Consider the following 14,316-nt stretch of genomic DNA (forward strand, 5'->3'; position numbering starts at 1 on the left):
ACAAATACCAACTTTTCACCTGGAGAACCTGATTTAAGCTCCACAGTCAGACCTTAAACCCACTGCTGGAGCTTTGAGGGAACGTTTACGCTGATTGAACCTTGATGAACGAATCACATACCTGCATGATACCTTTATTTCTAACAGTGTATCAGGGACATCGGCATTGGCAGGAGAATGGGTTTTTACAGGCCACACGTAGGAAGGAAGGAAACAGGAAAAATGATCAGAAAAGAAAAGCTTTTTTGAATGAATATTAAAAGTAATAATGTATATTGTACACTAATCCCTTAATTATCCTCGTCTTCTGCTCTCTGTTCTCCGTGTGAGAACAGTGTTTATCTGCTCTACTCAGCTGTCGGCTCGTGCCTGTGGTCTTACTGCATAATTATTTCCCACTCACACCTAAGTACTTTTGATTGCTGATCTCCCAAAAGAGCATTTTAAAAATAAAGTGAGACTCTGGATGCTGTTAACAGCCTCTCTGTCACTGATCTGCATCTATATTCTCTCTACCTGGAATATATTATGTTCTCATTAAAGAATTTAGATTTCTAATAGATTTTTAAAAAATAATTATAGACAGTTAAGATTATATAAGATAGGTTCTCTGAAGTGCTTAGTGCTCAGTAGTTTTCTGAGCTGTTATTTTTGTACTTCTGCTCATGCTGTAAAAGTCCTTTTACACTGACTGCAGTAATAAGGTTTGACTGGAGGACGTGTTCAGGGTAGTCCACACCCCTCTGAGAGGAAGTGTTCCTGCACTGCTGCTGTCCTGAAAACTCAGCACAGTCAGCAGAACATTTAATCTGCTTTATCTGGGAATCTGGTTCAGTCTCTGCTGATGAGTTCAATCAGGTGAATTAGAGCAGCAGGAATGTTAAACAGGGCAGTGTTTGAGTGACCATACAGGACTGTCACTGTTTACAATGACGTGGCTGGTTCACACAGAACACACCCATTCAGCCCACAGCAGTTTAGCTCCACCCATTCAGCCCACAGCAGTTTAGCCCCACCCATTCAGCCCACAGCATTTTAGCTCCACCCATTCAGCCTACAGCAGTTTAGCCCCACCCATTCAGCCTACAGCAGTTTAGCTCCACCCATTCAGCCCACAGCAGTTTAGCCCCACCCATTCAGCCCACAGCAGTTTAGCTCCACCCATTCAGCCTACAGCAGTTTAGCCCCACCCATTCAGCCTACAGCAGTTTAGCTCCACCCATTCAGCCCACAGCAGTTTAGCCCCACCCATTCAGCCCACAGCAGTTTAGCCCCACCCATTCAGCCCACAGCAGTTTAGCCCCACCCATTCAGCCTACAGCAGTTTAGCTCCACCCATTCAGCCCACAGCAGTTTAGCCCCACCCATTCAGCCTACAGCAGTTTAGCCCCACCCATTCAGCCTACAGCAGTTTAGCCCCACCCGTTCAGCCTTCAGCAGTTTAGCCCCACCCATTCAGCCTACAGCAGTTTAGCTCCACCCATTCAGCCCACAGTAGTTTAGCCCCACCCGTTCAGCCTTCAGCAGTTTAGCCCCACCCATTCAGCCTACAGCAGTTTAGCTCCACCCATTCAGCCTACAGCAGTTTAGCCCCACCCGTTCAGCCTACAGCAGTTTAGCCACACCCATTCAGCCTACAGCAGTTTAGCTCCACCCATTGCACTGAATTTATAAGGCTGCTTTTTAATGAGGCACAGTACAGGACAGCCAATCAAAATATCTGAGCTTATTTACATATATTAGTCGTATAGGCAACAAAACAAAGAGAGAATAGCTGTAAAAAAGGAGTTTTCTGTTCTTCTACTTTCTAAAATGAAAGGAAAGTTCTGGGCGAGCGATTAGAAACTATTTTACCTCTTCGTTTTTAACCGTCGAGCTCCATTCACTCCCGTTCATTGAGGACCCGCTCGCAGGCGCCCTCTGCGGTTTTATAGGTCATTTTTTGGTATAACAGGGGAAACAGGTAGAGACCAGGATCCTCATAAACTGGCTCTGACCGCAAGAAGCACTTAGAGCTCATCAAAAGAGCGCCAGTGATTTGGACAGAAGGGGACAGCGGCTTGGGCCGAATAACACAGTGACTGGGATAAACTGTGAAAACCTGCAAATGTCCCTGAGGGTTGATTAAAATCTCTAATTCCTGGAGGGATTGATTTGTGTCAGCACTGCCCAAAACATCTGGCCTCAGATCGGTGTAATCTAACAGAGCACTACAGAAGCTGCGCCACTGCTGCACCTGCTGGAAACATCACAGAACTTATCAAAAGTTTCTGTTGGGTCCTAATGCCTTGGGCTCACTATACAGCTTTTTAAAGTCTTAACAGGTCATAACTGGCTGGGCGTCTCACACTATCAAACTGGTTTCCGCAGAGTTTTTTGGGCGAAATATCGGGGATCCACACTAAACGATTAGGGATCACACGGTACTCAGCATTTAAACTGTTTCTGAACTGAACAGAACTCACTGAACTCGCGGAACTCGCACATTCTCCTGTTAGTAGGAGATGCAAATAAACAAACATGAGCTGCTGCTGTTTTCTCTGCCGTTTACACTGAGAAAGGTAAACAGCAGGTAAACATGTTTATGTGAGGACCATGGATTTAAAAATGTGATCAGTGTGTCTTAAACTAAGCTCATTAAACAGCTTCGCTCCACACGTGAGAGACGTGTATTTCTCTTTGTTTACTTGCTGTGTTTTCTTCTTTCGCGCTCTCTGTTTTCATTGGCTGTTGCAGGAATCTGTTGATCAATTTACCCTCGATCACGCCAAACATCTGACTCTGTGCCGCTCACACACGACTCGACTCTCCGTCCGACAGTCGACTCTGACCGACCCAAAAATCGCAGACCAGCACAGACTCGGCCAGACTGAGGATTGGGGTGAAAATCCAGAATCCAGAAAGTTGTTAAATGTACCCCAAATGTGGCTTAAGTCTGATAAACTGATGGCCTTTTCTCAGCTCATAAAATGTAGTCATGAAGTGGTAAATTGATCGAATAAACTGTTATGAATCGCTCTGGAGGTCATGATATTTTCTCAGAACCACTGTTTCACTGCTAGCACTCTGACCTGTCTGACTGCACTTGTACGGTCTTTAGAGCTCTGAGTAAATCAGGAATTTGTTTGCATCCCCACACCAATATGTACTTGTAATGTAACTCGCATACTAAGCCAGTTGCTACAGAAACAGACAGCTTCATTGAAAGTTTTCCAAGTGTGATGTCTCTAAATGAATATCATAGTAAATTCATTATAAAGTTTCTGAGAAAGATTTGAATTCTGTGCCATTTTATGGATCTTTTATGAGGCTTAACTGAACAAGTACACAACATTCAACCCCAACTCAGTGTGCATGAGTTCGGTCTCTCTATAAATGTGATGTTTCCTTGTTTTCCAGGTGATCATCTGCAGGTGTGCGTGCAGGAGTGGACCTGCTGTACGCAGGAGGTGGAGGAGAAGCTCAGCGAGAGGAGTAAACATGAGTTTGAGAAGCTCGTGGATGAAGCCAGTGAAGACCTGAGGAACACCTTTGTGTCCAGACATAAAAGGTTTGATGGTACGATTCCTGCGTTCCTGTTCAGACAGAGCTGCAGAAGGTTCTCCTCGTTTCTGTCTTTGCCTGTTTCTCATTGTGGGAGTTTATTAACAGTTACATATGAACTTTGTCCCATGAGGCGCTGAGCCGTTTATTCACTGCCTCAGCTTAGAGCTCATATCGACAGTCGGTGTCTTTCTTGGAGATGACCTTCAGTGGAGTACACTCACTGTATAATTGGCTCTAGAGTCAGGTGGTATCCCCTTTTTAATACCTTCAAACTGTCTCCAAATATTACAGCAGAATGCTGCAAAAATATTACATAAAAACATTTATGGCGCTTTTTTTACTGTCTTGTCCTGCATTATTTCGAAAAATAATTCCCGTCACATCCTGCCGACGGTTCTGTGTTCAGAGTAGAGACCAGTTGCTTCTAAACTGTGACTACTGGTGTTCCCCATCAGTCGTAAGATTCAGCATCAAGAGTTCTAGGCAACCTCTCTGAAACTGATCATCTCACCACCAACCCACAAACATTCTCACCTAACGGTCAGTCTACAGTGTTCAAAGCACTGTGCTGGACTTAGAATCTACATTTGGGTTCTCTAGAGTCTCTCCAGCTTCATTTAGAGTTGAAACCACCTGCTGATCTGTTTCTGTGTGTACTTGCTGTATTTTCTTCTTTCTCTCTCAGTTTTCATTGGTTGTGTCGGGGTTAAAATTGGGAGAAGAGTCAAATAGCGTAACCTTGACATTAATCACACCTAATAATAACAACAACTCGTTGTTTTAGCCATAGAAGAACAACTTTAGGTTTACTGAACACTGTGTTTGAAGACGTGATGTATGAGTGTGAAAAACCTCTTATAAAGCATCAGGTTTCCACACCTTAATTGAGTGTCTGTGTGGAGAAGAGCAGAGGTGGGACTACCAGCAGCAGCTTTCACACCACAGAAACTCCTTCTACTCCCCAACTGGTTTTGCTGTGGATGTGAGGCCTGTGGAGGACAAAGGATTAAAGAACCTTTTATATACCCAATGTAAGGACTTTACACTATGAAGGGCTTCTTTAAACTTTAAAAACCTTCACCACACTCACATGTGTTTTACACAACTAGTTCCCTAAAGAACCATTTGCTAAAAGGTTCTGTAGGGAAAGAAATATGGCTCTTATAAGACTGCGCGGCTCTTTTTTACCGTCCTGTTGTGGCTCCACAGCTGAATCAGATCAGCAGGTAATAATAAAATAATCCTCCTCTACAGTAAAATAAAGCTCTGCTGATCCTTCAACACAGTTTAACAGTAAATGGTCTTAAACGCTGGAGTTAATGTAGAACTGCTGATTCACCCTTTAACCCTGAAGATCAGCGCAGACGGGTGGTCACCATAGCAACACAGACAACAGTCTCGCCCAGCTAGTAGCTACGAAACGGCAAAGAGAGAGATTTAAGACGGACGTCGATAATCTGGAGATGATCTGACTGATCAGCGTTTATAGTCACTCCAGCTGGTTTCCTGATACGTTTAATCTACAACGAGAAACTGAAACACTAAAAAGTCGCGAAGCTGAAGTTTCTCATTCAGCAGCTTCTTATTCAAATTTTCCCGTTCCACCTTAAATAGTGCAGCAGTTACATTCTGACGCCTCAGACACCATTTAAGATGGAACGGAAAAATTCAAACAAGAAGCTGGTGAACGAGAAGCGACTTCAGCCTCGTAAAGAAACAAACATTGAGAGACATTTTACAAGAAACTGATATTCCTGCTGGAGATGCGAGAGCAGCAGCTACAGCTGAGCTAAAACGAAAGCAGAGCAAAGTCAGTCTGGGTTCCTGTTTTTATTATATTTTCTAGTTTTCTCTTATATTAACACATATTGAGACAGATTTACAGCCAAGATGGACATAAACTGTTGTTGCTCCCAAGGTGGCTTAATTTTTGTAGAAATGACAAAATGGCTCATCTTAACATTCGAGTTGTGACACCTGTTAGAAGGCACTGCTCAAAGTCCTCTTATTTGGCACCGTTATGTTTAAGAGTATAGATGCTCTCAGTCACCGCGTCCACATAAATCCACCTGGTCAGTGCTGGTCAGATAATTAAAGTTATTTATGCAGTTAAGATGAAAAATCAGATGAAATGAGTTGCAGAGTAGATGAATATATTTAAGCAGTGCTCTGCGTTCGGTGATCTGCACACAGAACGGCACTGGCTGTCAGTACAAAACATCAGCCAGCCAAACTTCACTTCATCCCTCCTGCAGGAACTGTCCAGATCCAGCATTTTAAGTGCTGTATGACATTCCAGTAACGCGCTGTTTATTAATCTCTCTGTTTAATCGTTTGATGGTGATGATCTCGACTGATTTTCTTCTTCTGAGGACTCATTTATCTCTGGAAGTGTCTTATCTGGGACACCGCAAAGCCTCCTTGCCTGCTTTCAGTGAACACATAGAATATTCATAACTTAGATCCTCATTAAACTGATGTCTGCGAGGCTTTTTTGACGGAAAATTAACTGTCGTCATTAGGGGCTCTGGATCCACCGAATAGCCGACAGAGTCTAGCTGTACAGATAATTCAGTTGATGCAAATTACGTTAAATGAATGGCTGTGTTTCTTACGTTTGGATGATGAATGCGTTCCAGTGTGAGTTTACGTCATTAACTTCAGTGAGTTTAAAGCTTGAGGAGTTTGAGGAACTCTTTTAATGTGTTTAAATCATTGTTACGACTCACAAGTCAACACTCAGATCACGACTCCAAATACATCATTACACTCACCTGTACTCAACAGCTTTATCATTAGATTACGAGACCCTTATTAGTCCCACAACTAATCCACCTCCACGTTTAACCCGTCCGTGCAGTGAAACACCACATACACACTAGTGAATTCACACTAGGGGGCAGTGAGCACACTTGCCCAGAGCGGTGGGCAGCCCTATCCGCAGTGGCCGGGGAGCAGTTGGGGGTTAGGTGTCTTGCTCAAGGACAGTTCAGTCATGTACTGTCAGCACTGGGGATCGAACCGGCGACCTTCCGGTCACAGGGCTCATTCCCTGACCTCCAGCCCACGACTTCCAAAGGGAAGGGAAGGACACAATCTAACACATTTCGGGTTTTGCAAAATAATTTAAAAAACATTTAATTTGGAATAATCATATTTTTATACAAGCAACATAAACATCTCTGCTACAAACGAGCACTTGAACTTTGTTTCCAGCTCCTACCGTTCAGTACAAGTCCACCCAGAATGAAGTGTAACAGACAGAGGGTGAGTTTAACACCAAGTCTGATCAATCCGTGCAGACAGAGTTCATTCAGTTTAATAACAAATATATTTACCAGCCCTTCTGTGTTATATATTATCATCTATAAGACAGATGGATAAACTGATAAACACACACATCAGATTATATATGAACACTGACTGAGACTGTGTGCCAAACAATGACAGGTTTATTATAGTAAAGTAAATAAAAACATCAGTAAAATATGAACATTGTGAATAACTACAGCTTTACCAGCTGATAATGTCAATTTCATTAATATATTTATAAAAAAAAAAACATTGACATCTGAAAGACGCCAATAAAGCAGGAAATCCCTGTTTTCAGATGTTTCTCTGTTTCATCTTAAAACCCGTGTCAACTGGATCAAAAAGCCTGAATGTGATTTATTTGTCTTTGTGTACTGAAGGTGTTTGAGCTACTAACCCCGCAGTGCGGAGGCTGGACTGAAGCCCAGCTGTGAGCTTGTCAGCTGATTCTAAACGGTGCTGTGCTGTAGGAAACAAGAGGCACATTAAAGTTGTATACGGTTGATTTTGTGATTCACACAAACAGCTCAATACCCAAAAGACCTTTGGCTCAGATCTCTTCAAAACGCTGACCAATCACTCTGAATTTTGGTGGCAGGCCGTGGCTAGGAAATGTGGTGATGTGGCCAGAAGCTCTTGCTGGTTCACCTTCTGTAACAACATAAAATGTCCATGTTAAATTGTGCCCTGGGTTAAGTTGTTCTTCATGCTCCCCTACACTTTACTGAACGAGTAGCTGCAATATGTAAAATCTCAATTTCAGAATGAGTCGTTGGTCATTCTTTGTGGCAGTGTTTCTTGTTTCTCTCATATTTTGTTCCTATACATTTTTAAATGTGTTAAAAACCTTTAGAAGTTAGTCAAATCTTAGAATATTGCATCTCAAAATGAGAAATATTTGATACTTAAAGTTTTAAGATGGTTTCACTTATGAAGGTGTCGTTTTTTGCAGTGTACTGAGGTGGAGGGCTGGGAACTTCATGCCAGTGTGTGTGATCGATTTCTTTTTCTATAAGTATCTCGCTGCTCCTCAGCATCCACAAAATGTGTAGATCTCAGGCCTCTGAACACAGACAGGCAGCATCACATGATCATCAGTTCAGGCAGGGCCTCAGACTGAAAGCAGGCTGGAGCTCGGGGCATCCGGCTCTCTGAATTATTCACCAGGTGTCGGGACAGATCTTCGGTTCAGCGTGTGACTCGTTTCTTCAGGTCGAGGTCTCTCAGGCAGTGGTGGTCTCAGAGGACCGGCTGAAGGGCTACACGTCACCTCAGGGGGGATTGCTTCATCCTGTTGGCACATCTGATATAATCAGTGTCAGGACAGCTGTACATGGTTTCTGAGGTTCTAAAGTTCTAACCCATCATTCCTGGGCCATCTAAAGACCAGAACTGAAGTCTCCAGGACCAGGTTCCCCCACAGAAACAGTGTGAAACTCCCTAATCCCAGAAACTGTGCACTGCTACCATAACTAGACCATCTAAGACATGGACGTCTTTACATGGTACAGGTGAGTGGTCACCAACCCTGCTCCTGAAGATTGACCACTCCTGATCCAGCCAGATCTACCTCAGATGCTCAGGTACTCAGATACCTAGGTGTTCAGATACTCAGATGCTCAGATACTCATGTACTCAGATGCTCAGGTTTTCAGGTGCTCAGATGCTCAGGTGCTCAGATACTCAGATGCTCAGGTGCTCAGATACTCAGATGCTCAGATGCTCAGATACTCAGATGCTCAGGTGCTCAGATGCTCAGGTGTTTAGGTGCTCAGATGCTCAGGTGCTCAGATACTCAGGTGCTCAGATGCTCAGATACTCAGATGCTCAGGTGCTCAGATGCTCAGGTGTTCAGGTGCTCAGATGCTCAGGTGCTCAGATACTCAGGTGCTCAGATGCTCAGATACTCAGATGCTCAGGTGCTCAGATGCTCAGGTGTTCAGGTGCTCAGATGCTCAGGTGCTCAGATGCTCAGATACTCAGATGCTCAGGTGCTCAGATGCTCAGGTGTTCAGGTGCTCAGATGCTCAGGTGCTCAGATGCTCAGGTGCTCAGATCCTCAGGTGCTCAGATGCTCAGGTGCTCAGATGCTCAGGTACTCAGATGTTCAGGTGTTCAGGTGTTCAGGTGCTCAGCAACAATTAGTAGCTCTACCGTGTTGTACTGCACTGTCCGGTGGGGAATGAGGAGCCTTCGTATTGGCCCGTCTCTGTCAGCTGATCTGGATGATTCTTATTCTTGCAGGTGGAGTTTAAATGCACTAAACTGTTGAACTAATATTCATACGCTGAGCACAAATATGGCATCAGGTTTTCACACCTTAAATCGGTGTCTGTGTGTGGAAAAGAGCAGAAGTGAGACTATCAGCAGTGGCTTTCACATCACAGAGGTTCTCACTTAGAATTTAAAATCAGTCTCTGAGCATTAATGAAGAAATGAATGTATGAAGACCATGTCAGCGCAGCTCTGAAAGGAAATGACATCGACTCAGGAGCCGAGTGCTATTAATAAAAGGCCTGCGGACAAAACTATTCAAGAGCAGGAAGACTGACAGTGATGATCTTATGCGTGTACAACTGTTCAAATCTGTGTTTGCCAGCAGGGGCGGAGCCTCTGGCCAGCCCAGTTCAACCAAGTAAGACAGCCCGCCCCCTCAAGATGACCAGTGCTCTTTTTAGATGAGTTCTAAATGCTTAACATGCCTTTGTGAACTCAGTCCCTGGAGGGCAGCACCGTTTGGTTGTGTCCGTAGTTTTATAAAGCCGGATCCACTCATGCCCCGATTTTTACTGCCTGCTGCTTTGATTGTCCGTCACATGACAGCATCAGCACCGACTTCAAAACACTCAGGCTGCGTCCCAAACCGCACACTACAGCACTAAATAGTGTGTAAAAATGGTGCACCACCATTAGAAGTGCGCTCATTAGCATAGTATGTATGTCTGGCCACGCGAGCTGATTGGTTGAGAGGCGTTCTAGCTGTGATGTTATTTCACCATAACATCTCAAACACTGTATCACTCCACTGAGACGCCGTTGCTAAGCAACGACTCTGACAGCTGTAGGAGACGCTTGAGCCATTTGAACGTTTTACTTCTTACTTTACTGGACACTGTTAAGATCACATCTGACCGACAGCCGATTTGGTCTGACTCTGAAGACGAGACGACACTAAATTCCCAAAAGGTCAATCGGTATGTGAGGATCTGGAGAACGAACTGCCGGCTGAGCAGCGAGTGGGCGGAGCTCGTTACTCTGATGTAGCAGCGAGCTGCTCGTTAAGGAGCTCTAATTAGGAGGAAGGAGCTGAACATTAAAACATATTAAAGCCGCGTTCACGGCCAGTTTATTCATTTCTTACTGTATTTATTTAACTGCTGTATTAAAGCAGTAGAGCACTCGAGGAGGGAGTTATCACCAATAACATCACGGCTGAGATGATCTACGGCCACCAGATCACAGCCGGGATGGTATTCCGTGATAATACCCTCCCTCTCGGGTTCTACTGCTTAATTTTTTGGAAATAACTATGAAGCTAACTTATAACGAAAGCGTCCAGATTATAGAAGCAGTGGATTTTGATATCTTTCCACTCTGACTTGGAACCAATTGAGAAGAATGATCCAGTGATCCTGGTGTGCTCAGACTTCTGATGGGTGGAGCATATATGGGCTGTTTTTAATACACTTATTTGATGCACTGAATATCATAATACATAACATCCTAGCCTTTTGTTGCAGGAAGAGGATGAGCAACTTGTTAATTATTAATGAGCACTAATTAAGGCGGGGTAGTTGATATCCCCTGTTTTTTGAAGCTCCTCCCCAGAGTCCAGCATGAAGAAGAACGTGCTGCTCTCTGAATAATTAAAAAGCTCCAGGACGCAGTTTTGGACAACAGAATTAAAATAGATCAAAGGCATGTTTGTTTGATCTGGCTTTAGGATGAAACATATCTGAGAAAATGTCACAATATGATTATTAGGAAAGTTAATACGGTGAACTTTTGAGTATGTGTGAGGATATTTTCGGAAATTAGATTTAGTGCATTTTAAAAGGCGTCAGATCTTCACTGATGGATCACTAAAACCTGCAGGTGTTTAATTAAACTGTAGGTTATTATCCAGCAGAGCTGAGCTGTTGTTTAACCCAACTCCACACTGACAGCCTAAAAACAGAGCTGTGATCTCACTGTTAAACGATAACCACCAAGCGCCCGTGATCCACCATCTGGAGCTGCAGTCTCACACACACACACACACACACACACACACACACACACACACACACACACACACACACACACACACACACAGAGCAAGTCTGAACAATTTAATAAAATTAACAGTCACAACACAGTTACCTTTGACAGTCTGACTGATCTCATATTTATATACAATGAGCATACAAAATAATGGACACACCACATAAAATACCCACTCACTGGCCGCTTTATTAGAAACACCCGCCTTGTGCTTCCACTCACTGGCCGCTTTATTAGAAACACCCGCCTTGTGCTTCCACTCACTGGCCACTTTATTAGAAACACCCACCTTGTGCTTCCACTCACTGGCCGCTTTATTAGAAACACCCGCCTTGTGCTTCCACTCACTGGCCACTTTATTAGAAACACCCACCTTGTGCTTCCACTCACTGGCCGCTTTATTAGAAACACCCGCCTTGTGCTTCCACTCACTGGCCACTTTATTAGAAACACCCACCTTGTGCTTCCACTCACTGGCCAATTTATTAGAAACACCCGCCTTGTGCTCCCACTCACTGGCCACTTTATTAGAAACACCCACCTTATGCTTCCACTCACTGGCCGCTTTATTAGAAACGCCTGCCTTGTGCTTCCACTCACTGGCCACTTTATTAGAAACACCCACCTTGTGCTTCCACTCACTGGCCACTTTATTAGAAACACCCACCTTGTGCTTCCACTCACTGGCCACTTTATTAGAAACACCTACCTTGTGCTTCCACTCACTGGCCACTTTATTAGAAACACCTACCTTGTGCTTCCACTCACTGGCCACTTTATTAGAAACACCCACCTTATGCTTCCACTCACTGGCCGCTTTATTAGAAACACCCGCCTTGTGCTTCCACTCACTGGCCACTTTATTAGAAACGCCCACCTTGTGCTTCCACTTACTGGCCACTTTATTAGAAACACCCACCTTGTGCTTCCACTCACTGGCCGCTTTATTAGAAACGTCTACCTTGTGCTTCCACTCACTGGCCACTTTATTAGAAACACCCACCTTGTGCTTCCACTCACTGGCCACTTTATTAGAAACGTCTACCTTGTGCTTCCACTCACTGGCCGCTTTATTAGAAACGTCTACCTTGTTCTTCCACTCACTGGCCACTTTATTAGAAACACCCACCTTGTGCTTCCACTCACTGGCCACTTTATTAGAAACACCCACCTTGTGCTTCCACTCACTGGCCACTTTATTAGAAACACCTACCTTGTGCTTCCACTCACTGGCCGCTTTATTAGAAACACCCACCTTGTGCTTCCACTCACTGGCCGCTTTATTAGAAACGTCTACCTTGTGCTTCCACTCACTGGCCGCTTTATTAGAAACGTCTACCTTGTTCTTCCACTCACTGGCCACTTTATTAGAAACACCCACCTTGTGCTTCCACTCACTGGCCACTTTATTAGAAACACCCACCTTGTGCTTCCACTAACTGGCCACTTTATTAGAAACACCCACCTTCTGCTTCCACTCACTGGCCACTTTATCAGAAACACCTGCCTTGTGCTTCCACTCACTGGCCACTTTATTAGAAACACCCACCTTGTGCTTCCACTCACTGGCCACTTTATTAGAAACACCCACCTTGTGCTTCCACTCACTGGCCACTTTATTAGAAACACCCACCTTATGCTTCCACTCACTGGCCGCTTTATTAGAAACACCCACCTTGTGCTTCCACTCACTGGCCGCTTTATTAGAAACACCCACCTTGTGCTTCCACTCACTCTCCACTTTAGTAGAAACACATTCCTACCCAGTTTCTATCTCTGTAACAGCGGTCTTGTGGTCAGGAACTGACCAATGATGAATGGAGTTAGAGGGGGGCTGATGATCAGATGGTCAGCAGTCTGTAACTGTATGTCTACATAGTGCTTTGAGAATGTATATGAAAGCCTGAATGCACGTGCCTCACTCTGCTGTTCTCTCTCTCGCAGAGTTCTTCCTGGAGCTGTTGGAGAACACGGAGCGCTCACTGAATGAGATGTTCGTGAGAACATATGGAAAGCCTTACATGCAGAACGCTGAGGTGTTCCAGGGCCTGTTCTCCGAGCTAAAGCGCTACTACACCGGTGGGAATGTCAACCTGGAGGAGATGCTGAATGACTTCTGGACGCGACTGCTGGAGAGGATGTTCCAGTTGCTGAACTCCCAGTATCTCATCACTGAGGAATATCTGGAGTGCATCAGCAAGTACATGGACCAGCTCAAGCCCTTCGGAGATGTTCCCAAGAAGCTGAAGTCTCAGGTCACACGGGCCTTCATCGCTGCCAGAACCTTCGTCCAGGGCCTCATGGTGGGACGGGAAGTGGCCAACAGAGTTTCAAAGGTCAGCCTCTGATAAACTCCTGCAGCAGCACTTTGAGCTTCAGATCAGCTCTTCACTCAGGGCTTCGGTTCATATGAGGCATCATCTTCCCTTCATCACATTCACGGCAAAAAACACTCCCTCAGCACATGAAATCATCTTAAAATCCAATCGGCCTTTATCGTCATTAGATTGCTGTTAATTATTAATTATTTAACTTATTTCTAATTCTGTTTTACCTGTTTTTAAATATAAACCCTGTTCCAAAAGAGTTGAGTAGATAAAATGCAAATAAACACAGAAAGTAGTGATTTGTAAATTCACTCTGACCTGAATTTAATCAAAAACCAGTCAAAGACAGGACAATTAATGTTTAATCTTATCAACTTCAGTGATATTTGTGAATATACGTTTATTACATAATACTTTGCTCATTTAAAAAAACAATGCCTATGACAACTTTTTGCACAGGATTGAGATCATTTCATGAGATAAAATTACTTAAAATAAGTAAAAACATCTACAAATAAGATGTAATCTGATTACTTTTGGTCACTTTAATTAAATAAATGAAATCTAATTAAATAAGATGTAAAAAATGATTTAAACAAGATGATTTAACAACTTAAGTCAAACAGACAGGGTAACTGTGCTGTTTCATGACACTAAATTATATAATGTAAGAGATTTAACTGTCTGGACTTTGTACTGAACAGTAGGTGGATATCCGCTGTTGAGACCGCTTATCAATAATAATCATAAATACAGGCCATTCTATAATAAACTCTAACTGGCCATCATTTGTGTCCTATGTAGGCCTGCATGGGCTCATAAGGCTTCATATCATTATGTAATGCTTATGCTTTGACGTTCACTGTTT

General features: G+C 43.8%; 1 protein-coding gene across 3 annotated transcripts in view; it reads left to right on the top strand.

Annotated features, from left to right (window-relative positions):
* gpc6b (glypican 6b) overlaps positions 1-14,316 on the top strand; it is an 80,080-nt gene that overhangs the window by 16,603 nt on the left and 49,161 nt on the right. For 2 of the 3 annotated variants that reach the window (XM_017719369.2, XM_017719370.2), the window contains exons 2-3: positions 3,400-3,558; positions 13,066-13,457. In XM_017719369.2, the coding sequence (XP_017574858.1) occupies positions 3,400-3,558; positions 13,066-13,457 (551 nt within the window). Of the gene's footprint in view, positions 1-3,399; positions 3,559-13,065; positions 13,458-14,316 lie in introns of those variants that run through there. The other variant, XM_037539494.1, reaches the window with a different exon arrangement.

The sequence above is a fragment of the Pygocentrus nattereri genome, chromosome 6 (genome assembly GCF_015220715.1).
Source record: "Pygocentrus nattereri isolate fPygNat1 chromosome 6, fPygNat1.pri, whole genome shotgun sequence".
In the NCBI taxonomy this organism is placed as follows: domain Eukaryota; kingdom Metazoa; phylum Chordata; class Actinopteri; order Characiformes; family Serrasalmidae; genus Pygocentrus; species Pygocentrus nattereri.